General features: G+C 42.5%; 2 protein-coding genes across 8 annotated transcripts; one reads left to right on the top strand and one right to left on the bottom strand.

Moving 5' to 3' along the window:
* Positions 1-1,150: 1,150 nt before the first annotated feature.
* fahd2a (fumarylacetoacetate hydrolase domain containing 2A) lies at positions 1,151-4,476 on the bottom strand. 7 transcript variants are annotated; one of them, XM_024002234.2, is made up of 8 exons: positions 4,392-4,476; positions 3,444-3,635; positions 3,135-3,357; positions 2,723-2,782; positions 2,444-2,606; positions 2,238-2,346; positions 1,928-2,015; positions 1,151-1,553 (listed from the first exon to the last, which is right to left on the bottom strand). In XM_024002234.2, the coding sequence occupies exons 2-8, from the start codon at positions 3,611-3,613 to the stop codon at positions 1,491-1,493; spliced, it is 876 nt and encodes a 291-aa protein (XP_023858002.1). In that variant the 5' UTR covers positions 3,614-3,635; positions 4,392-4,476; the 3' UTR covers positions 1,151-1,490. The 7 variants fall into 7 exon arrangements, with proteins under 7 accessions (XP_023858002.1, XP_023857998.1, XP_023857999.1 ...); XM_024002230.2 differs by having other exon boundaries at positions 3,444-3,712; positions 4,392-4,412; XM_024002231.2 differs by having other exon boundaries at positions 3,444-3,709; positions 4,392-4,410.
* A 180-nt stretch (positions 4,477-4,656) lies between these two features.
* LOC111974503 (putative aminopeptidase W07G4.4) lies at positions 4,657-25,329 on the top strand. Its single transcript, XM_024002227.2, has 23 exons — positions 4,657-4,757; positions 7,369-7,410; positions 7,639-7,729; positions 7,829-7,977; positions 8,101-8,209; positions 8,439-8,566; positions 12,825-12,924; positions 13,247-13,332; positions 16,068-16,109; positions 16,338-16,428; positions 16,528-16,676; positions 16,800-16,908; positions 17,138-17,265; positions 21,524-21,623; positions 21,946-22,021; positions 23,308-23,393; positions 23,535-23,639; positions 23,741-23,816; positions 24,021-24,139; positions 24,230-24,313; positions 24,453-24,510; positions 24,637-24,818; positions 24,907-25,329. The coding sequence occupies exons 1-23, from the start codon at positions 4,738-4,740 to the stop codon at positions 25,069-25,071; spliced, it is 2,295 nt and encodes a 764-aa protein (XP_023857995.2). The 5' UTR covers positions 4,657-4,737; the 3' UTR covers positions 25,072-25,329.

The raw sequence follows: 25,329 nt of genomic DNA, 5'->3' as shown, positions 1-25,329 counted from the left end.
TGGGTTTCCCTTTGTAGTCCGTAATAGTTTGAAAGCCCTGCCACATCCGACGAGTGTCAGAGCCGGTGTAATAGGATTCAATCTTAATCCTGTATTGATGCTTTCCCTGTTTGATGGTTCAACTGAGGGCGTAGCAGGATTTCTTATAAGCGTCTGGGTTAGTGTCCCGCTCCTTGAAACCAGTTGCTCTAGCCTTTAGCTCGATGTGGATGTTGCCTGTAATCCATGGCTTCTGGTTGGGATATGTACGTATGGTCACTGTGGGGCCGACGCCGTCAATGCACTTATTGATGAAGCCGATAACTGAGGTGGTATACTCCTCAATGCCATTGGATGAATCCCGGAACATATTCCAGTCTGTGCTAGCAAAACTGTCCTGTACCGTAGCATCCGCGTCATCTGACCAGTTCCATATTGAGAGAGTCACTGGTACTTCCTGCATATTTTTTGCTTGTAAGTAGGAATCAGGAGGACAGAATTATGGTCCGATTTGACAAATGTAGGGCGAGGGAGAGCTTTGTATGCGTCTCTGTATGTGGAGTAGAAGTGATCTATAGTTTTTTTCCCTCTGGTTGCACAGGTGACACGCTGTTAGAAATTAGGTAAAATGGATTGCCTGCATTAAAGTCCCTGGCCACTAGGAGCACCGCTTCTGGATGAGCATTTTATTGTTTGTTTATGGCCTTATACAGCTGGTTGAGTGCGGTCTTAGTGCCAGCATCGGTTTGTGGTGGTAAATGGATGGCTATGAATAATACAGATGAGAACTCTTGGTAGATAGTATGGTCTACAGCTTATCATAAGGTACTCTACTTCAGGCGAGCAATAACTTGAGACTTCTTTAATATTAGACATCGCGCACCAAAAAAATCTTCGTCCAGTTAGAGGTGAGTAATCACTGTTCTGTGTCTTCCAAATGTCACTTGACTGGTCCTAAATGGCACCCTATTCCCTATATAGTGCACTACTTTTGACTTTTGGTACCTAATAAAAACTAGTGCACTATGTAGTAAATAGGGTGCCATTGGAAAGCACAGTGTTATAGGAGACATGATTTCGTGAAAACTAGTCACACATTTAGCCATGTGAGTGGTACTGTAGTATCATGACAGTATATGTTTTGTATAAGAAGGATCACAGAAAACAAGAATAAAGAACTTGGATTTATAAAAGTAATCTATTCAATTCTATAGACATTCCACAAAAAAATGTGCAACTTTAGTTAGATTGATAGTTTACAAACCTAATTCACCATCTTTGGCTGTTTACACAGGCAGTCTAATTTGGATCCTTTGACCAATCAGATTAGAGCTTTTGCCAATAATTGGGYAAAATATCATAATTGGGCTTCCTGTGTAAACAAAGCCTTTCAAACATGGATTAGATCTGATTTACAGTAGACTAGATTAATGACACTTGGGTCCAAAGAGAGCTGAATCAAGATTGAAGAGAGAGCTGTCCAATAGGCTGGCTGCTTCAGGGGTCAGAGTTCAGACAACATTGTTGCGTATGACCCCGACCTGGTCTATTTGACATTCCACCACATCTCCTTTCTGAAACACACACAGGAACACTTCATTACACCTTTCACAAGACAGGACCACAACAGGCAACGCGTGTAACTCGTGTGCCCTATCTGATCTTTTCAGATCTATGGGAAGTGCCTAGCCCTATAAGAGCTTGGGGTGGATGTGGAGTTCATTACTACTATATGTAACAATATGGATTCATTCCAGGCTAACTACACAACAGACATATGTCAGATCTCAAAATGCTTTGTTAGGTGTTTAACATATCAGCTAACCAAATCATATGATTTAGCAATCAGTCGTAGTGGCACACAACCATTGATTGATTCATTACAACATCTGCAAAGTAGTCAGCCTGGTACACAACGAATGTCTTTATATAAGTGTGTGATGATGACCTTGAGGAAGACAGGTGGGTTCCTGAACACACCCACACCTGGAGGAGTCCCTGTCAGAAACACGTCACCTGGAGACAACGTCACAAACCTAACACAGGAGAAAACACACACATGCAAATCTTTGTTATCATAGAGCAACTGTAGACTACTCATTAGCCGTCACAAATATTGGTTTTGTGATGCCAGTGTAACTCAGTTGTCATAACTGTTAGTGACTGGGTTATGTATACCTTGTGATAGAGGGCTCAAGTAAAGTATTACCATCACAAGAACTATGAACACATTGTGTGTGTGTGTGTGTGTCACTCACTGTGAGACCCAGGCCACCACTTGCTCAGTCTTAAAGATCAGCTGGTCAGTGTTGCTGTTCTGGACTGCAACTCCATTCACCAGACAGCGGATACCCAGGTTATGGGGGTCTGACGACAAATACAGATCCATTTTAGCAACCACTCTGCCAAAGTAAGCAAATGATATGTATACATTTTATCTTGTGTTTCTCCCTGCCTCTCTCACCCGTCACAGCGGAGGTGGTCACTAAGGCGGGGCCGAGAGGACAAAAGCTGTCAAAGGTTTTTCCCAGCAGCCACTGGTTCCCGTTGCGTTTCATCTGCCAATCACGTGCGCTGACATCGTTGGCAACGGTGAAACCTGCCACGTAAGACATAGCATCCGCTTCCTTGGAGAGAGAGTGGAGGGGGAGGGGGGGGGGGGGGGGTTGTGTACGCATAGGTAGAGTGAGCTCATCTGTGGGACATGAAACCCCTGTGTCTGTCAAGTTGTATTCAGACTCACCTTAATGTGTTTCCCCTTTCGTCCAATCACAAAGGCTAGCTCCACCTCCCAGTCCACCTCCTCCAATCAGGGATAACCAGGAATAAGAATCCATCAATTAAGTTATTGAATGCAGAAACTGTGTAACACCCAGACTACAGTGCCTCTGTTAATTATAATTGTATCAGGCACGGATCTAGGATCATGCAAATCTACTGATTCTCAATCTTCTCCTCTGGGCCTGACAGGGGTCGTGTTCTCCTGCTCAGAAGTTGCGTGCCACGTCATCGACTGTGCCGTCGGGCACCAGATTGCTATAACATATTATGTGGTTAGCTGATACGTAAAATACCTATCCAGGTGTTGTAGGATCTGGCATGCGTCAGCAACACCTGGGCAGAGGAACACGCCCAGTGACTAAAGCTGCTCTCACCTGGCTCTCGTCGGGCAGTGTGATGTCATCGAAGGGCCCAGTAATGGCGCTGGGGAACTTGCTGAAGATGATTGGCTCTTTAGGGATAGGGGCGTTCTGCTCAAGGCAGTGGTCCCGGTAGTTCATCCCCACACACACCACCTTCTCTGGGGCTAGGATTGGGGACAGCAGCCTCACCTCAGCAAAGGGAACCACACACTGAGCAGGACTAACCTCCAGTGCCCTGAGAGAAAGAGGAGAGTATTTGCTCTGGGTGGAAAGGATGGCTACTGACAAGCAACAAGACAGTGTGTGTTGTGTATGTGTTACCTCTGTGCACACTGCATGCCCTTCGTTCCCATCTCCAGCAGCTCTCTCATTGTCATGGGCATCGAAGGGTCAAAGGCCTTAAGGTCAACGACCCCTAGCCCCTCCCCCCGATCAACGCCGACTCTAACCCCTCCCTCATCGCCTTGGCGGCAGAACTGCACCAATCGCATCGCAGCGCCACACACTCCCCGCCTACCGGGGATAGCAGACAGCCTGTCAGACAAGCTCCTCGAGATGAGAGACAAGGAGTGAAGAGGAAGTCTCATCTACTGAGAACAGAGAGCAGGAAAAATACTGAGAGAGAAAAGCAGAGACAACAAGTAAATGTACAGAAAGGAAAGAAAGTGAAGGGGTGAATTTAATAGTTTCAGAACACAGGGTGGGCTAAGAATTGTCCAATCCCAATTAAGGAAYTACTGAACAATTTCTGTAGATAACCTCAAAGTGCAGTGGCCTATATACTGTCTTATGATGCAGTAAAGTGACTCATGAGTTCAGAGCTCTAGCGTAGCTAGTTGCACATTGACATCTCAGGAACCCGAATATGGACAGAGCAAAGGAATTGCCAAAATATCTAATAAACCCTTGCGGGTTTCTTCAAACTCTTAGTTGCAATGTAAATTATTTTATTAGTGATAACCTTATCACCCTGACCGCAAACTCTACTCCTGTAGATAACATACAGTTACAGTATCTTTACAATCAAGATAATATAAAGTCGTACAGTAACTATATTCAGTTAAAACCGTCCTACCTGATCACCAGTGATTACTGACTCCGCAAATGCAAAATAACCACAAGCCAACAACAATGTTGCACAACCAAATCTGCAAATATATTCAAATCAATCAAGAGTAGCTAATTTTACTGATATCATATGGTCAGTCAGGTGAAAAGTCTAATAAACCGTCTCATTCTTGCACTTTGGACCAATGATCAGGCACTCACCTTGCTGGCTTGTCTACTGACCAGACAACATGCACAGGATTGGACTTCCTGGTTRGGTATTTGTAGTTCAGTTTATTGGCTACTGTCACTCAATTATATATAATCTGAAGTGTAGATACTTCTCTAGTATGTACATCATATATATAACACTTCCAATTGATACTATATTTGGATACTTTTTTATGTGTAGATAATCTGCATATTTCCGCGTAGTAATCAGTATGTAAAAATTACAACTCCCAGGACTACGTTGAAAGGACGTTGATAAATCACGTGATTGACCGAGGAAGCTTCGTTGTGTCAGCTGACGGTTTAGCTTGCTGTCTTTTTCCCTCAAAACGTCGGAATGCCAGCAACGTGTACCCAGTAAGCCCATTTTATTCATACATTTAGCCGTTCCGTGTAAAATTTCCGTCAGAATATGTACTTTATGAAATGCATGTGTGCAGGATCTGTTGTTATTGCGTATTAATTAATGAATGAGCAATGGTATTTATTGAGACGTGGTTTTCCTAAACAGGATTGAGTGCACACAGTGCCTTCAGAAAGTATTCACACCCCTTGACTTTTTCCTAATTTTGTTGTGTTACAGCCTGAATTTTAAATTGATTAAATTTAGATTTTGTGTRACAGGCCCACACACAAAATAGCCCATCATGATAACGTGGAATGGTTTTTGATTTTTTTTGCTATGGCAAGCCTAAATAAGTGCAGGAGTAAACATTTGCTTAATAAGTTGAATGGACTAACTTTGTGTGCAATAATGGTGTTTAACATGATTTTTGAATGACTACCACATCTCTATACCCCACACATACAATCATCTGTAAGGTCCCTCAGTCGAGCAGTGCATTTCAAGCACAGATTCAACCACAAAGACCAGGGAGGTTTTCCAATGCCTTGTAAAGAAGGGCACCATTGGTAGATCGGTATAAATAAATAAAACAGACATTGAATATCCCTTTGAGCATGGTGAAATTATTCATTACACTTTTGATGGTGTGTCAATACACCCAGTCACTACAAATATACAGGCGCCCTTCCTAACTGTTGCCAGAGAGGAAGGAAACCACTCAGGGATTTCACCATGAGATCAATGGTGACTTTTTATAACAGTTCTAGTTTAATGGCTGTGATCGGAGAAAACCGAGGATGGATAAACATTGAAATTACTCCACAATACTAAGGTAAACGACAGCGTGAAAAGAAAGAAGCCTGTACAGAATACAAATATTCCAAAACATGCATCCTTTTTGCAATGTGGCAAAGAAATTAACTTTATGTCCTGAATACAAAGTATTATGATTGGGGCAAACAACGCATCACTGAGTACCACTGTCCGCATGGAGTGGACTGTCCACTGTCTTTGCAGACAGCTACTTAGCCAGATAGTTGCAATTTTTCCTCCAAGTACCAGCAAGCTAGCTTTCTATTAAAGCCCTATTGGCCTATCTAATCTGCCAATTTGTACTTTCTGTTGCTAGGTCATGTGCCTACTTCTTGTTACTTCCCTCAAAACAGTATCTCAAATTGAAATGTTCCATATTATTCTCGTTCCAAATGCATGAATCTAGACACATGACAGGAAAGGGAGGGTGAGAGAAAGGGAACAATGTCCTTTTTAGAATACTGCATATCATTCAAAGCATGGTTTGTGCAATGGAAAGATGAGTACTAAGTCAGGCTCATATAGTCTGCAACTCTGCATCTCACACAGGGTGCATCTCATGGTCCTTTGTATCTCTCTAGAACCCAAGGGGGTATACCCAGTTTACAGCCGGTCCCCCTTATCCCCCTGATGATAAGGACCACAGCTGGCTCCATGGGAACTACAATCCCCACGCTCTGTTTAATTTTGGCGCTCTGTCTGAACACAAATACGCTTAACTTGCGATGCGGTTTTGGAAACCTTCCGAACTTAACTTTCATATAAGCGAAAAAATAATCTTTAGAATACAAAAGATACACTTACTGTGCGCATTTTAGCAAAGTTGCACCCTGATGTTTACACACAGCCTCTGCTACGACACATCCTCTCACCTTGCGCTCGCATTTCCATTGGACCATTCCATTCCACATTTCCAGTGTTTCTCAAAGTACAGCTAGGTGCAATTTTCCTTAACTGCGTACAGTAAGTGTATCTTTTTTGTATTTGAAAATGTATATCTCCCATATATGAGAGTTAAGTTCCAAATGTTTCCAAAACTGTAACGGGTGCCAGGCATATTTGCGTTTAGACAGAGCATTTGGGAAGCGTTGGGGAATTTGCCTCAAGTGGCAAACAGCTTTGTGAATAGACGGTATAACGTTTAACCTGATCGTCTATTGAATGGGCTGGGTCCTCTGTAGCTCAGTTGGGAGAGCATGGCACTTACATTGCCAGGATAATGGGTTTGATTGCCGGGACCACTCATGCTTAAAGTGTATGCACGCATGGCTATAAGTCTCTTTGGATAAAAYCGTCTGCTAAATGGCATATATTAAATCACAGGGTGCATCTCAATGGTCTAAAGGCATGTCCTTTCCTCATCTCCTTTCTTTCTGCATTTGTACTAATGTGAATAGACTGGACAGGTGAACGCAAAAGAGCTGCTTTAGACTAATGAGATGTCAAAGTGTGCACAAGTCCTGCAGATTATCTGGAGACCAAAGGTTTCTCCGAAGCCAGACTTTGACCCAATGCCACTGATATCACTAACCCTGCAGTAGGGAATAAATACCAGACAGGAATTTAAAGCAATTTTTTTATCACCATTTTCTGAGTTGGTAACCAATGCTGTCTGTCTGTGCTATAATTGTAGCCAACTCCTTGGTCACCCATTGTCATGTCAAACAATGTTTGGCTTAACAATGACAGCAATGGAGTTAGTTGGCAAGAGCACAAACAAATCTGGTACCAGGCTACTGAGTTGGACCTTCAAGACCAATACTATTGAGCCTATATTGAGCTGTATTGAACATGCGTTTCTCTCTATAGTGTCCAGCCCATTGAGTGGACCACTGACTGTAAGAACCAGAAGTGAGTATTGAGGAACTGCTGGTCAGGTCACATGTCATGTGTGTATGGGGGGGGGGTTAAAACAAGGGAAATTCTCTCTCCTGGGGACAGTCAAATGCTATTTTAAGCTTAGGTTTTGGGTTAGGGGTTAAGGTTGGGATTAGGGAAAATAGGATTRGGAAATTTATTTTATTTCGCCATAAGTGTGGAAGAACAAAATGTGTGTGCTCTGCGTGTGTTTTCTCCTAGTTATGATGGCATAGTCTTGGTGACCCAGAGTTATGACACGCTGCCCAAGGAGCTGGAATGTCTGAAAGCACCTCTGCAGGACTACAGCTCGGTGAGTCATGCACACACCCACACCAACAACATAGATAGATGAATATACCCCTACTTTCTCTTCTCCTCTCTCATTTCTCCTCTCTCCTTTCTCCTCAAGGTGGACTGTGGTCTGGGAGATAAGGTGGTGGTGTTGATGGTTCCGGGGTTGCCTGGTAAACGCTTGGTGTTTGCGTCCACCGGGCCCGTRAACCGGGACTACGATGACGTCCGACGCTTCAGCGACGCAGCCGTTAATGGCATCAAGAGGTCCAAGTCAACACCAAATATATACACACACACAAAATGTACCAAGAGGTTACTATATATCTGTATTCCTGTCCTGTGTGTATCTCTCCCATTCGTTACCATGTACTGTGGGTATTTCTTCAGGGCCATGAAGGCAGGCATGCAGCGCCCCCTGCTGGTCTGTCCTCGTCACAGCAGCTATGACAAGAGCACCATGGTTGCTGCCCTAGGGGCCCTGCACGCCCTCTACATGGTGAGAACACTGTGAAATAAGCAATAGATACCTGAACACTAACACTGATTTCTCCCGTTGTTTTATTGTGCAATGTTTCGAGCTGAAGGCACTCCTATGCCCAATTTAAAAAATAAAAACAGACCCTTTGCACACAGGTGGAGCTCAATTGTCTTTTGCTCCAAATGTGGTGCTGACATTTATCCTTTATCCACAATCTCTCTCTTTCCCCTCTCTCACTCTCTTCCAGCCTCTGGAGGTGAGGGAGGTGTCTGTAAAGCCCAGCCCGTATAAAGTGTGTGTTCTAGGGTTGTGGGTGGACCAGGAGGCCCAGGGGAAGGAGTTGGTGGATCTGGTCTCTGCTCTGGAGAGTGGACGGTGAGTTGCGCACAGCCATATTTTCATCTGTAACAAAGGAGAGATCTCTCTTATGGGGAGACATTTTTATATGTTAAATGTGATCATGCTGAACAGATTTTCCTCGAGGACCCATTAGGTCTGTTGAGACAGATTTTCCTCCATCTTGGAATATATATATCTATTTTTTAAAGTTTTAATAACGTATTCTCAGGAATCATACGTCCAAATCACACCAATGTTGGCCCATGGTACATTTCTTAACTTAGTTTGAAAACAAAATGTATTGGTTGGTTAAAAGATGTCTGGGTTATTGATAAATAAGGAAATCAGATTTTATGTGTTCATTTAACTCACTAGAGTCTGTCTGTGCCCCAGAGGAAGCCTAATTAGCGTAATAATAAAAATCCCCATAAAGATCCGCCGGTTTAAGGTAAACTTATCTGGTATCTGTCTCAATCCACTGCATCCGCAGATGTCGCACTTCCCCATTTGCGGTGAAAGGTGACGGCACTAGAGCGGTGTCAGACCATGAGACATCGTTGTTTTGCTTTAGGACGGCAACAGGCATCACAAGACTCGTCTGAAGGTCGCCCGATAGAGTTGAAAAAATGTATGGAAGTATATATGGAGACTGTTTAGTGCCAAAAATAAAMGGTTACATACATTGGYGGACTATCTGTTGTTCCATGTAGTGAATCTGTTATTGTATGGGCTAATAGCAGTAGGGCCAAAAATAATTGTTCATCAATWATTTTTTWMATTTTTTTTTCATACTTTTGGTCTTCACGATGGCCTGTCAACTTAAGGGTAATCAAAGACGTTAACATAAGGAACCATGTGAAGTTTGGCATTGATATCTTCAATTCACTTATTTGACTATTTAATTATAAAACAAATCTTATGGTCTGCATTCAAAGATGGCCACACTATACCAGTAGATCCATATTAGCACATACACTAATATGCTAAAATATGCTTAAAAAATACTTAATCTTCTTGTCATAAATAATAGGACCAAATGACACCACATTTGGAATGTATGCCTACGGTGGTACATGTCTTAACTTAGGTTGAGAAAAGCTAAGGGATTGGTCAAAAGATGGCTGAGTTATTGACAAACCAAAAATAAGATTTCACGTGTCCATCTTACGTGGCCTAACAACTTGAAACTTTTCATCGCTATTATGCACGTACCTAAGATGAACCACACTGAATTTGGTATTTTTATCTAAAAAAACAAACAAGGAAACTATTAACAACTAATTCTTTGCATATGTAACGCTAATGCTCAAAAATGATCTTCTCATGAACTATACGTCAGATTCACTCCAGATCCATGATTGCACATAAAGGAAGATAGTTCCTACAGTGCATTCGTAAAATATTCAGACCCCTTCCCTTTTTCCACATTTTGTTACGTTAGACTTATTCTAAATTGGATTAAATGAATTGTATTCCTCATGAATCTACACACAATACCCCATAATGATGAAGCGAAAACAGGTTTTTAGACATTTTTGCAAATTTTAAATAAAAAACATACCTTATTTACACAACTATTCACACCCTTTGCTATGAAACTTGAAATTGAGCTCAGGTGCATCCTGTTTCCATTGATCATCCTTGAGATGTTTCTACAACTTGATTGGAGTCCACCTATGGTAAATTCAATTGATTGTACATGATTTGGAAAGGCACACACCTGTATATATAAGGTCCCACAATTGACAGTGCATGTCAGAGTGAAAACCAAGCCATGAGGTCAAAGAAATTGTCTGTAGAGCTCTGAGACAGGATTGTGACGAGGCACAGATCTGGGGAAGGATACCAAGACTCTTCCTAGAGCTGGCCGCCCGGCCTAACTGAGCAATCGGGAGAGAAGGGCCTTGGTCAGGGAGGTGACCAAGAACCCGATGGTCACTCTGATGGAGCTCCAGAGTTCCTCTGTGGAGATGGGAGAACCTTCCAGAAGGACAACCATCTCTACAGCACTCCGTCAATCAGGCCTTTATGGTAGAGTGGCCAGACAGAAGCCACTCCTCASTAAAAGGCACATGACAGCCCGCTTGGAGTTTGCTAAAAGGCAGTTAAAGGACTCTCAGACCATGAAAAAGACCATGCCTGAAAATCTTCCTCTTAAAGGTAGGCTATATCCTATAGGCCTATGCAAAACCTAACAAGTGTCGCTGTCATCATTCTTGCTGCTTCCAGTTCAGTAGCCATACTTACGAGATCAGGTACGCGTGTGGTCTCAATTAAATAGAGTAGGTTATAGCCTATACATGGTCGAAGAAGCACAGGGTAGTTGTCTTTCCAAGGAAATGTACTTCTAAATAGGCCTATGATTAGGTTACATTGCCTAGAAATAGGCTTAAATATTGATCACCRATATTTCTCYTCTGAAAATCTTCCCACTCCTAAAAGGTAGGCTATAAAAATAGCTCAAGAGAAAGTGCAAGTCTCTTCAACTCTGCTTTCTTCAAACTACATCTAGCARATTGGCTGAAATAYGCCAGTAATACAATGTAAMGGCRGTGTGAGAATCTCTYATCATTTAACCTATTTCTTAAGTTATTGTTGCGCATTTGATGTTGCCTATAGGGCGAAAAATTGCTGGGACCGTGAGCTGTTTCACATAKGCCTAAAATTCAGMCTGCATCACATCCGGGCGGWGATTGGGATTCCCATAGYGCGGCGCACAATTGGCCCAGCTTAGTTCGGGTTTRGCCAGGGTAGYCCGTCATTGTAAAWAAGGATTTGTTCTTAACTYACTTMCCCAGTTAAATAAAGGTTACATTAAAAAAATAACATTGSGGGACTGCAGTTGGGTTTGGGAASATGGGAGTCGGACAGAAAGCCAGCGAGTGTGGGCAGGAGCAGGATGAAGAAAACGGTCTCGTGCAGACCTCTACTGTGCACCATGTTTACATATCTGGCATTACTCGTCTCATGTGTTTTCTATACTATTCTACGGTATCTCATTCACGTAATAATGCGTACATATCTTGCATTAATAATCTCAAATGTATATTCTGTTTTTCTATACTATTATACTGTATCTTAGTCCTTGCCGCTCTGAGATCGCTCGTCCATATGTATATAGTCTTAATTCATTCCTACTTAGATTTGTGTTTTTTGGGTATATGTTGTGTAATTTGTTAGATATTACTGCACTGTCGGAGCTACAAGCATTTCGTTACACCCGCAATAAGATCTGCTAATCACGTGTATGTGACCAATAACATTTGATTTGACAATGAAGCKTGTAACGTTAGAGCTGTTTATTACTGTGTCAGTGTGAAAATTAGGGAATTGGCTAGGGTAACTGACCAATCAATAAAAACAAAACACCCGTCTCAACGTCAACAGTGAAGAGGCGACTCCAGGATGCTAGCCTTCTAGACAGAGTTGCAAAGAAAAAGCCATATCTCAGACTGGCCAATAAAAATAAAAGATTAAGATAAGGCACAAGAACAGACACTGGACAGAGGAACTCTGCCTAGAAGGCCAGCATCCCGGAGTCACCTCTTCCCTGTTGACGTTGAGACTGGTGTTTTGCGGGTACTATTTAATGAAGCTGCCAGTTGAGGACTTGTGAGGAGTCTGTTTCTCATACGAGACACTAATGTACTTGTCCTCTTGCTCAGTTGCGCACCAGGGCCTCCCAATCCTCGTTCTATTCTGGTTAGAGACAATTTGCGCTGTTCTGTGAAGGGAGTAGTACACAGCGTTGTATGAGATCTTCAGTTTCTTGGCAATTTCTCACATTGAATAGCCTTCAATTCTCAGACCAAGAATATACTGACGAGTTTCAGAAGAAAGTAATTTGTTTCTGGCCATTTTGAGCCTGTAATCGAACCCACAAATGCTGATGCTCCAGATACTCAACTAGTCTACAGAAGTCCAATTTTATTGCTTCTTTAATCAGGACAACAGTTTTCAGCTGTGCTAACATGATTGCAAACCGGTTTTCTAATGATCAATTAGCCTTTTTAAAATGATAAACTTGGATTAACTAACACAACGTGCCATTGGAACACAGGAGTGATGGTTGCTGATAATGGGCTTCTGTATGCCTATGTAGATATACCATAACAAATCTGCCGTTTCAAGCTACAATAGTCATTTACAACATTAACAATGTCTACACTGTATTTCTGATCAATTTTATGTTATTTTAATGGACTTTTGTGTGCTTTTCTTTCAAAAACAAGGACATTTATAAGTGACCCCAAACTTTTGAATGGTAGTGCATATATGATCTTTCTCTCTCCAGGCTTGCTTGCCGTGACATAGGAGGGTCTGATCCTGAGAGGATGGCTGCTCCTCGTGTAGCTGAGTACGTCCAGGCCCTCTTTAAGGAGAGCCCAGTGCAGGTGAGAGAGAGAGAGGCTTTAATCATACATCCAAAAAAAGAAAAGGTGATGGTATCTCCCAAAAAGACATCAACAAAAGTATTTTATTCATAGGGGCTTTTTTATTGATAAAAAAAAAAACCTGTTGCTGTCATTGTCGAAGCTCTTAGTTGTGGACTTTTTGGGAGATGCCATCACCTTTTCTTTTTTGGAATATGACTTTATGTAGATGAGCACTCCATTCCATAGAAGCCTTTAGTAGCGCCAGCATATGTCATTTCTACTTCTCTCAAGTACTGAATCTCACTAATGTATTAGTGTTAATGTGATAATGCTGTCTCAGGTGGATGTGGTGAGTGATCTGAAGGTGCTGGAGAAGGAGTATCCCTGCCTCGCTGCTGTGAACCGCTGTGCCAATGGTAAGTGTGTGTGTACAGTGCGTTCGGAAAGTTTTTAGACCCCTTAACTTTTTCCACATTTTGTTTCGTTACAGCCTTATTTTAAAATTGTTTAGATTGTTTTTTTCCCTCATCAAGCTACACACAATACCCCATAATGACAAAGTAAAAACAGGTTTGTAGGAAGAAAAAAAACTACACTGAAATATCTAATTTACATAAGTATGCGTTGTCTTGGCTTTGTGCTTATGGTCGTTGTCCTGTTGGAAAGTGAACCTTCGCCCCAGTCTGAGGTCCTGAGTGCTCTGGAGCAGGTTTTCATCAAGGATCTCTTTGTACTTTGCTCCGTTCATCTTTCCCTCGATCCTGACTAGTCTCCCAGTCCCTGCTGCTGAAAAACNACAGGCCCACACACAAAATAGCCCATCATGATAACGTGGAATGGTTTTTGATTTTTTTTGCTATGGCAAGCCTAAATAAGTGCAGGAGTAAACATTTGCTTAATAAGTTGAATGGACTAACTTTGTGTGCAATAATGGTGTTTAACATGATTTTTGAATGACTACCACATCTCTATACCCCACACATACAATCATCTGTAAGGTCCCTCAGTCGAGCAGTGCATTTCAAGCACAGATTCAACCACAAAGACCAGGGAGGTTTTCCAATGCCTTGTAAAGAAGGGCACCATTGGTAGATCGGTATAAATAAATAAAACAGACATTGAATATCCCTTTGAGCATGGTGAAATTATTCATTACACTTTTGATGGTGTGTCAATACACCCAGTCACTACAAATATACAGGCGCCCTTCCTAACTGTTGCCAGAGAGGAAGGAAACCACTCAGGGATTTCACCATGAGATCAATGGTGACTTTTTATAACAGTTCTAGTTTAATGGCTGTGATCGGAGAAAACCGAGGATGGATAAACATTGAAATTACTCCACAATACTAAGGTAAATGACAGCGTGAAAAGAAAGAAGCCTGTACAGAATACAAATATTCCAAAACATGCATCCTTTTTGCAATGTGGCAAAGAAATTAACTTTATGTCCTGAATACAAAGTATTATGATTGGGGCAAACAACGCATCACTGAGTACCACTGTCCGCATGGAGTGGACTGTCCACTGTCTTTGCAGACAGCTACTTAGCCAGATAGTTGCAATTTTTCCTCCAAGTACCAGCAAGCTAGCTTTCTATTAAAGCCCTATTGGCCTATCTAATCTGCCAATTTGTACTTTCTGTTGCTAGGTCATGTGCCTACTTCTTGTTACTTCCCTCAAAACAGTATCTCAAATTGAAATGTTCCCCATATGACGTCATTACATATTATTCTCGTTCCAAATGCATGAATCTAGACACATGACAGGAAAGGGAGGGTGAGAGAAAGGGAACAATGTCCTTTTTAGAATACTGCATATCATTCAAAGCATGGTTTGTGCAATGGAAAGATGAGTACTAAGTCAGGCTCATATAGTCTGCAACTCTGCATCTCACACAGGGTGCATCTCATGGTCCTTTGTATCTCTCTAGAACCCAAGGGGGTATACCCAGTTTACAGCCGGTCCCCCTTATCCCCCTGATGATAAGGACCACAGCTGGCTCCATGGGAACTACAATCCCCACGCTCTGTTTAATTTTGGCGCTCTGTCTGAACACAAATACGCTTAACTTGCGATGCGGTTTTGGAAACCTTCCGAACTTAACTTTCATATAAGCGAAAAAATAATCTTTAGAATACAAAAGATACACTTACTGTGCGCATTTTAGCAAAGTTGCACCCTGATGTTTACACACAGCCTCTGCTACGACACATCCTCTCACCTTGCGCTCGCATTTCCATTGGACCATTCCATTCCACATTTCCAGTGTTTCTCAAAGTACAGCTAGGTGCAATTTTCCTTAACTGCGTACAGTAAGTGTATCTTTTTTGTATTTGAAAATGTATATCTCCCATATATGAGAGTTAAGTTCCAAATGTTTCCAAAACTGTAACGGGTGCCAGGCATATTTGCGTTTAGACAGAGCATTTGGGAAGCGTTGGGGAATTTGCCTCAAGTGGCAAACAGCTTTGTGAATAGACGGTATAACGTTTAACCTGATCGTCTATTGAATGGGCTGGGTCCTCTGTAGCTCAGTTGGGAGAGCATGGCACTTACATTGCCAGGATAATGGGTTTGATTGCCGGGACCACTCATGCTTAAAGTGTATGCACGCATGGCTATAAGTCTCTTTGGATAAAAYCGTCTGCTAAATGGCATATATTAAATCACAGGGTGCATCTCAATGGTCTAAAGGCATGTCCTTTCCTCATCTCCTTTCTTTCTGCATTTGTACTAATGTGAATAGACTGGACAGGTGAACGCAAAAGAGCTGCTTTAGACTAATGAGATGTCAAAGTGTGCACAAGTCCTGCAGATTATCTGGAGACCAAAGGTTTCTCCGAAGCCAGACTTTGACCCAATGCCACTGATATCACTAACCCTGCAGTAGGGAATAAATACCAGACAGGAATTTAAAGCAATTTTTTTATCACCATTTTCTGAGTTGGTAACCAATGCTGTCTGTCTGTGCTATAATTGTAGCCAACTCCTTGGTCACCCATTGTCATGTCAAACAATGTTTGGCTTAACAATGACAGCAATGGAGTTAGTTGGCAAGAGCACAAACAAATCTGGTACCAGGCTACTGAGTTGGACCTTCAAGACCAATACTATTGAGCCTATATTGAGCTGTATTGAACATGCGTTTCTCTCTATAGTGTCCAGCCCATTGAGTGGACCACTGACTGTAAGAACCAGAAGTGAGTATTGAGGAACTGCTGGTCAGGTCACATGTCATGTGTGTATGGGGGGGGGGTTAAAACAAGGGAAATTCTCTCTCCTGGGGACAGTCAAATGCTATTTTAAGCTTAGGTTTTGGGTTAGGGGTTAAGGTTGGGATTAGGGAAAATAGGATTRGGAAATTTATTTTATTTCGCCATAAGTGTGGAAGAACAAAATGTGTGTGCTCTGCGTGTGTTTTCTCCTAGTTATGATGGCATAGTCTTGGTGACCCAGAGTTATGACACGCTGCCCAAGGAGCTGGAATGTCTGAAAGCACCTCTGCAGGACTACAGCTCGGTGAGTCATGCACACACCCACACCAACAACATAGATAGATGAATATACCCCTACTTTCTCTTCTCCTCTCTCATTTCTCCTCTCTCCTTTCTCCTCAAGGTGGACTGTGGTCTGGGAGATAAGGTGGTGGTGTTGATGGTTCCGGGGTTGCCTGGTAAACGCTTGGTGTTTGCGTCCACCGGGCCCGTRAACCGGGACTACGATGACGTCCGACGCTTCAGCGACGCAGCCGTTAATGGCATCAAGAGGTCCAAGTCAACACCAAATATATACACACACACAAAATGTACCAAGAGGTTACTATATATCTGTATTCCTGTCCTGTGTGTATCTCTCCCATTCGTTACCATGTACTGTGGGTATTTCTTCAGGGCCATGAAGGCAGGCATGCAGCGCCCCCTGCTGGTCTGTCCTCGTCACAGCAGCTATGACAAGAGCACCATGGTTGCTGCCCTAGGGGCCCTGCACGCCCTCTACATGGTGAGAACACTGTGAAATAAGCAATAGATACCTGAACACTAACACTGATTTCTCCCGTTGTTTTATTGTGCAATGTTTCGAGCTGAAGGCACTCCTATGCCCAATTTAAAAAATAAAAACAGACCCTTTGCACACAGGTGGAGCTCAATTGTCTTTTGCTCCAAATGTGGTGCTGACATTTATCCTTTATCCACAATCTCTCTCTTTCCCCTCTCTCACTCTCTTCCAGCCTCTGGAGGTGAGGGAGGTGTCTGTAAAGCCCAGCCCGTATAAAGTGTGTGTTCTAGGGTTGTGGGTGGACCAGGAGGCCCAGGGGAAGGAGTTGGTGGATCTGGTCTCTGCTCTGGAGAGTGGACGGTGAGTTGCGCACAGCCATATTTTCATCTGTAACAAAGGAGAGATCTCTCTTATGGGGAGACATTTTTATATGTTAAATGTGATCATGCTGAACAGATTTTCCTCGAGGACCCATTAGGTCTGTTGAGACAGATTTTCCTCCATCTTGGAATATATATATCTATTTTTTAAAGTTTTAATAACGTATTCTCAGGAATCATACGTCCAAATCACACCAATGTTGGCCCATGGTACATTTCTTAACTTAGTTTGAAAACAAAATGTATTGGTTGGTTAAAAGATGTCTGGGTTATTGATAAATAAGGAAATCAGATTTTATGTGTTCATTTAACTCACTAGAGTCTGTCTGTGCCCCAGAGGAAGCCTAATTAGCGTAATAATAAAAATCCCCATAAAGATCCGCCGGTTTAAGGTAAACTTATCTGGTATCTGTCTCAATCCACTGCATCCGCAGATGTCGCACTTCCCCATTTGCGGTGAAAGGTGACGGCACTAGAGCGGTGTCAGACCATGAGACATCGTTGTTTTGCTTTAGGACGGCAACAGGCATCACAAGACTCGTCTGAAGGTCGCCCGATAGAGTTGAAAAAATGTATGGAAGTATATATGGAGACTGTTTAGTGCCAAAAATAAAMGGTTACATACATTGGYGGACTATCTGTTGTTCCATGTAGTGAATCTGTTATTGTATGGGCTAATAGCAGTAGGGCCAAAAATAATTGTTCATCAATWATTTTTTWMATTTTTTTTTCATACTTTTGGTCTTCACGATGGCCTGTCAACTTAAGGGTAATCAAAGACGTTAACATAAGGAACCATGTGAAGTTTGGCATTGATATCTTCAATTCACTTATTTGACTATTTAATTATAAAACAAATCTTATGGTCTGCATTCAAAGATGGCCACACTATACCAGTAGATCCATATTAGCACATACACTAATATGCTAAAATATGCTTAAAAAATACTTAATCTTCTTGTCATAAATAATAGGACCAAATGACACCACATTTGGAATGTATGCCTACGGTGGTACATGTCTTAACTTAGGTTGAGAAAAGCTAAGGGATTGGTCAAAAGATGGCTGAGTTATTGACAAACCAAAAATAAGATTTCACGTGTCCATCTTACGTGGCCTAACAACTTGAAACTTTTCATCGCTATTATGCACGTACCTAAGATGAACCACACTGAATTTGGTATTTTTATCTAAAAAAACAAACAAGGAAACTATTAACAACTAATTCTTTGCATATGTAACGCTAATGCTCAAAAATGATCTTCTCATGAACTATACGTCAGATTCACTCCAGATCCATGATTGCACATAAAGGAAGATAGTTCCTACAGTGCATTCGTAAAATATTCAGACCCCTTCCCTTTTTCCACATTTTGTTACGTTAGACTTATTCTAAATTGGATTAAATGAATTGTATTCCTCATGAATCTACACACAATACCCCATAATGATGAAGCGAAAACAGGTTTTTAGACATTTTTGCAAATTTTAAATAAAAAACATACCTTATTTACACAACTATTCACACCCTTTGCTATGAAACTTGAAATTGAGCTCAGGTGCATCCTGTTTCCATTGATCATCCTTGAGATGTTTCTACAACTTGATTGGAGTCCACCTATGGTAAATTCAATTGATTGTACATGATTTGGAAAGGCACACACCTGTATATATAAGGTCCCACAATTGACAGTGCATGTCAGAGTGAAAACCAAGCCATGAGGTCAAAGAAATTGTCTGTAGAGCTCTGAGACAGGATTGTGACGAGGCACAGATCTGGGGAAGGATACCAAGACTCTTCCTAGAGCTGGCCGCCCGGCCTAACTGAGCAATCGGGAGAGAAGGGCCTTGGTCAGGGAGGTGACCAAGAACCCGATGGTCACTCTGATGGAGCTCCAGAGTTCCTCTGTGGAGATGGGAGAACCTTCCAGAAGGACAACCATCTCTACAGCACTCCGTCAATCAGGCCTTTATGGTAGAGTGGCCAGACAGAAGCCACTCCTCASTAAAAGGCACATGACAGCCCGCTTGGAGTTTGCTAAAAGGCAGTTAAAGGACTCTCAGACCATGAAAAAGACCATGCCTGAAAATCTTCCTCTTAAAGGTAGGCTATATCCTATAGGCCTATGCAAAACCTAACAAGTGTCGTTGTCATCATTCTTGCTGCTTCCAGTTCAGTAGCCATACTTACGAGATCAGGTACGCGTGTGGTCTCAATTAAATAGAGTAGGCTATAGCCTATACATGGTCGAAGAAGCACAGGGTAGTTGTCTTTCCAAGGAAATGTACTTCTAAATAGGCCTATGATTAGGTTACATTGCCTAGAAATAGGCTTAAATATTGATCACCRATATTTCTCYTCTGAAAATCTTCCCACTCCTAAAAGGTAGGCTATAAAAATAGCTCAAGAGAAAGTGCAAGTCTCTTCAACTCTGCTTTCTTCAAACTACATCTAGCARATTGGCTGAAATAYGCCAGTAATACAATGTAAMGGCRGTGTGAGAATCTCTYATCATTTAACCTATTTCTTAAGTTATTGTTGCGCATTTGATGTTGCCTATAGGGCGAAAAATTGCTGGGACCGTGAGCTGTTTCACATAKGCCTAAAATTCAGMCTGCATCACATCCGGGCGGWGATTGGGATTCCCATAGYGCGGCGCACAATTGGCCCAGCTTAGTTCGGGTTTRGCCAGGGTAGYCCGTCATTGTAAAWAAGGATTTGTTCTTAACTYACTTMCCCAGTTAAATAAAGGTTACATTAAAAAAATAACATTGSGGGACTGCAGTTGGGTTTGGGAASATGGGAGTCGGACAGAAAGCCAGCGAGTGTGGGCAGGAGCAGGATGAAGAAAACGGTCTCGTGCAGACCTCTACTGTGCACCATGTTTACATATCTGGCATTACTCGTCTCATGTGTTTTCTATACTATTCTACGGTATCTCATTCACGTAATAATGCGTACATATCTTGCATTAATAATCTCAAATGTATATTCTGTTTTTCTATACTATTATACTGTATCTTAGTCCTTGCCGCTCTGAGATCGCTCGTCCATATGTATATAGTCTTAATTCATTCCTACTTAGATTTGTGTTTTTTGGGTATATGTTGTGTAATTTGTTAGATATTACTGCACTGTCGGAGCTACAAGCATTTCGTTACACCCGCAATAAGATCTGCTAATCACGTGTATGTGACCAATAACATTTGATTTGACAATGAAGCKTGTAACGTTAGAGCTGTTTATTACTGTGTCAGTGTGAAAATTAGGGAATTGGCTAGGGTAACTGACCAATCAATAAAAACAAAACACCCGTCTCAACGTCAACAGTGAAGAGGCGACTCCAGGATGCTAGCCTTCTAGACAGAGTTGCAAAGAAAAAGCCATATCTCAGACTGGCCAATAAAAATAAAAGATTAAGATAAGGCACAAGAACAGACACTGGACAGAGGAACTCTGCCTAGAAGGCCAGCATCCCGGAGTCACCTCTTCCCTGTTGACGTTGAGACTGGTGTTTTGCGGGTACTATTTAATGAAGCTGCCAGTTGAGGACTTGTGAGGAGTCTGTTTCTCATACGAGACACTAATGTACTTGTCCTCTTGCTCAGTTGCGCACCAGGGCCTCCCAATCCTCGTTCTATTCTGGTTAGAGACAATTTGCGCTGTTCTGTGAAGGGAGTAGTACACAGCGTTGTATGAGATCTTCAGTTTCTTGGCAATTTCTCACATTGAATAGCCTTCAATTCTCAGACCAAGAATATACTGACGAGTTTCAGAAGAAAGTAATTTGTTTCTGGCCATTTTGAGCCTGTAATCGAACCCACAAATGCTGATGCTCCAGATACTCAACTAGTCTACAGAAGTCCAATTTTATTGCTTCTTTAATCAGGACAACAGTTTTCAGCTGTGCTAACATGATTGCAAACCGGTTTTCTAATGATCAATTAGCCTTTTTAAAATGATAAACTTGGATTAACTAACACAACGTGCCATTGGAACACAGGAGTGATGGTTGCTGATAATGGGCTTCTGTATGCCTATGTAGATATACCATAACAAATCTGCCGTTTCAAGCTACAATAGTCATTTACAACATTAACAATGTCTACACTGTATTTCTGATCAATTTTATGTTATTTTAATGGACTTTTGTGTGCTTTTCTTTCAAAAACAAGGACATTTATAAGTGACCCCAAACTTTTGAATGGTAGTGCATATATGATCTTTCTCTCTCCAGGCTTGCTTGCCGTGACATAGGAGGGTCTGATCCTGAGAGGATGGCTGCTCCTCGTGTAGCTGAGTACGTCCAGGCCCTCTTTAAGGAGAGCCCAGTGCAGGTGAGAGAGAGAGAGGCTTTAATCATACATCCAAAAAAAGAAAAGGTGATGGTATCTCCCAAAAAGACATCAACAAAAGTATTTTATTCATAGGGGCTTTTTTATTGATAAAAAAAAAAACCTGTTGCTGTCATTGTCGAAGCTCTTAGTTGTGGACTTTTTGGGAGATGCCATCACCTTTTCTTTTTTGGAATATGACTTTATGTAGATGAGCACTCCATTCCATAGAAGCCTTTAGTAGCGCCAGCATATGTCATTTCTACTTCTCTCAAGTACTGAATCTCACTAATGTATTAGTGTTAATGTGATAATGCTGTCTCAGGTGGATGTGGTGAGTGATCTGAAGGTGCTGGAGAAGGAGTATCCCTGCCTCGCTGCTGTGAACCGCTGTGCCAATGGTAAGTGTGTGTGTACAGTGCGTTCGGAAAGTTTTTAGACCCCTTAACTTTTTCCACATTTTGTTTCGTTACAGCCTTATTTTAAAATTGTTTAGATTGTTTTTTTCCCTCATCAAGCTACACACAATACCCCATAATGACAAAGTAAAAACAGGTTTGTAGGAAGAAAAAAAACTACACTGAAATATCTAATTTACATAAGTATGCGTTGTCTTGGCTTTGTGCTTATGGTCGTTGTCCTGTTGGAAAGTGAACCTTCGCCCCAGTCTGAGGTCCTGAGTGCTCTGGAGCAGGTTTTCATCAAGGATCTCTTTGTACTTTGCTCCGTTCATCTTTCCCTCGATCCTGACTAGTCTCCCAGTCCCTGCTGCTGAAAAACTTCCCCACAGCATGACGCTGCCACCACCATGCTTCACCGCAGGGATGGTGCCAGGTTTCCTCCAGACGTGACGCTTAGCATTCAGGCCAAAGAGTTCAATCTTGGTTCCATCAGACCAGAGAATCTTGTTTCTCATGGTCTGAGAGTCTTTAGGTGCCTTTTAGAAAACTCCAAGCGGGCTGTCATGTGCTTTTTACTGAAGAGTTCTGTCTGGCCACTCTACCATGAAGGCCTGATTGMTGGAGTGCTGAAGAGATGGTTGTCCTTCTGGAAGGTTCTCCCATCTCCACAGAGGAACTCTGGAGCTCTGTCAGAGCTCCATCGGGTTCTTGGTCACCTCCCTGACCAAGGCCCTTCTCCCCGGATTGCTCAGTTTGYCCGTACTCCAGCTCTAAGAAGAGTCTAAGTGTTTCCAAACTTCTTCCATTAAAAATGATGGCGGCCACTGTGTTCTTGGGGACCTTCCATGCTGCAGAAATGTTTTTGTACCCTTCCCCAGATCTGTGCCTCAACACAGTCRTGTCTCTGAGCTCTACGGACAATTCCTTCYACCTCATGGCTTGGTTTTTGCTCAGACATGCACTGTCAACTGTGGGACCTTTCTATYGACAGGTGTGTGTGCCTTTCCAAATCATGTTCAATCAATTGAATTGACCACAGGTGGACTCCAAGTTATAGAAACATCTCAAGGATGATTAATGGAAACGGGATGRACCTGAGCTCAATTTCARGTCTCATAGCGAAGGGTCTGAATACGTATATAAATAAGGTATTTCTGTTTTTAAATATTCCTTTTTAGAAAAAGGCTGTAACGTAACAAAATGTGGAAAAAGTCTAGGGGCCTAAATACTTTTTGTGTGTGTGTGTCTTTGTGTCTTTTTCATCCATGTGGGTTTGTCTTCTGTAGCTGTGCCTCGTCACCAGGCCAGAGTAATCAAGCTGCAGTACTGTGGAGAAGGACCCGTTCAACACACACTGATGCTGGTCGGCAAGGTGAGCAGGAGAGAAAGGAAGGAGGGGGGGTGGAAGAGGGGGAAATTATGAATTGATAATGGCGTGGGGTGTTCCTGTCATGACRGTGTTTTTCTGTGTGTAACATGCATGCATTTATGTGTGTGTGTGTCTCTCTCTCAGGGCATCACCTATGACACCGGTGGAGCTGACATCAAGGCTGGTGGCATCATGGCTGGCATGCACAGAGATAAGTGTGGTGCTGCTGCCGTGGCTGGGTTCTTCCAGGTAAATAACTAATACTTTGATACCCTTCAGTGATCACTAYTGGACTCATAGTCCCTGACATAGTCTGTTACTCCTGCTAACATGTAGCTGTGTCCTGTCAGGTCCTGGCCAAACTCAAGCCCAAGCATCTGAAGGTGGTGGGTAGCATGGCGATGGTGAGGAACAGCGTGGGCTCAGGTCAGTGTGATGTCGTGGGGTGAGGGTTTCACCCATAGAAATAGAATCTAGAATATAAAAATCGAATATAGATTATATTTCAATGGTTTCACCTACTGAGTAGTTGGCCTCTTCCCTCTCCTAAATATGTGTGTGATGTGTTCTGTCTCTCTGATAGAATGAGGGTTTAAGGATTGTGTGTTGTGTTTCTCTCTGTTCTGTCAGACTGCTACGTAGCTGATGAGCTGGTGGTGTCCCGTGCGGGRCGCAGGGTTCGCGTAGGGAACACAGATGCTGAGGGACGCATGGTGATGGTRGACCTGCTTTGTGAGATGAAAGAGAAGGTAAAGGATACACAACTCTATTCCACGTCCTCCCTGTTCCTCCTGTGAAACCTATTCTCAGTCACCTTAATCTCATGTCTTCCTCTACAGGCGGTACGTGAGGTATCTCCTCAGCTGTTTACCATCGCCACTCTGACAGGACATGCCATCAGAGCCATGGGACCCAACTACTCTGTAAGTACTGGACCTTACACACACACACACAGTATCTGTACTGTACCATACACAGACTCTTTATATAATAGCACACTGGCCATGGTGAGAATGATTGCTAATAATGTAAAGTTGTTGATTTAAACTCTTTCGGTTATAGATCATCATGGACAARGGAGCTGCCCATCGCTCTGGCAATGCCCGTCAGTGGCAGAAAGGTGAGACGCTCGACACACACTATTCAAACAAATCAGCAAACCAGAGTTTACAGGTCGAAACATGGGTTTTCTGGTATGAACACGGTGTATGTAACCTGTTAGTCCTTTATCTCTCCCCCTCTGTAGCAGGGGAGGTTCTGGGTGATCTGTTTGAGGTGTCCAGTATCAGGCGTGAAGACTATGACTTCCATAAGGGGAAGTCAGAGTATGAGGAGATTCTGCAAAGCAACAACCTACCATCCTCTGCTACCCCCCGTGGACATCAGACCCCCGCTGCCTTCCTCATCATGGCCTCTGGGCTGGACAAGGTACACACACACGCTCCACAGCCCTGTTCATAACCCTGAATCTAACCTAATCGCTGCTTTTTGTGTTTGTCTTGTTTCCTTCCATCAGCACGGCGTGGACTCTGGCACTCCTCTGCCTTACTCTCACATCGACATCGCTGGCTCTAGCGGCCCCTTCCCTGGTGTTCCCACCGGCGCTCCAATCCTCGCCATGGCTACCAACTACATCCTGCCCCGTGCCTATCAACCCAACGACGCCCTGCCCAGAGCCTAGCAATTTGATGATAGAAATAGAATGTGTCAAATYGACCCTATTTTCCATCTCATGAGAAATATCACATAGAGCAGTCCTGATAGTGCCAGTTCAATTGATGTTTCACAAAGTATTCATGAACACAGATATCCATCAATGCTGTGATATTGGCAGTTAATTTTGATCATTCCAATACCTCTAAGATCTGTTGTTCTATAGATTATATTTCTAAGATTCTGCTACTGTTTAACATTCAACCTCAAATGTCCATTTTTTTTT

The sequence above is a fragment of the Salvelinus sp. IW2-2015 genome, linkage group LG15 (genome assembly GCF_002910315.2).
Source record: "Salvelinus sp. IW2-2015 linkage group LG15, ASM291031v2, whole genome shotgun sequence".
NCBI classification, from domain to species: Eukaryota; Metazoa; Chordata; class Actinopteri; order Salmoniformes; family Salmonidae; genus Salvelinus; species Salvelinus sp. IW2-2015.
The sequence above is the reverse complement of the archived record's forward strand: the minus strand, read 5'-3'. Positions and strand labels throughout refer to the sequence as shown.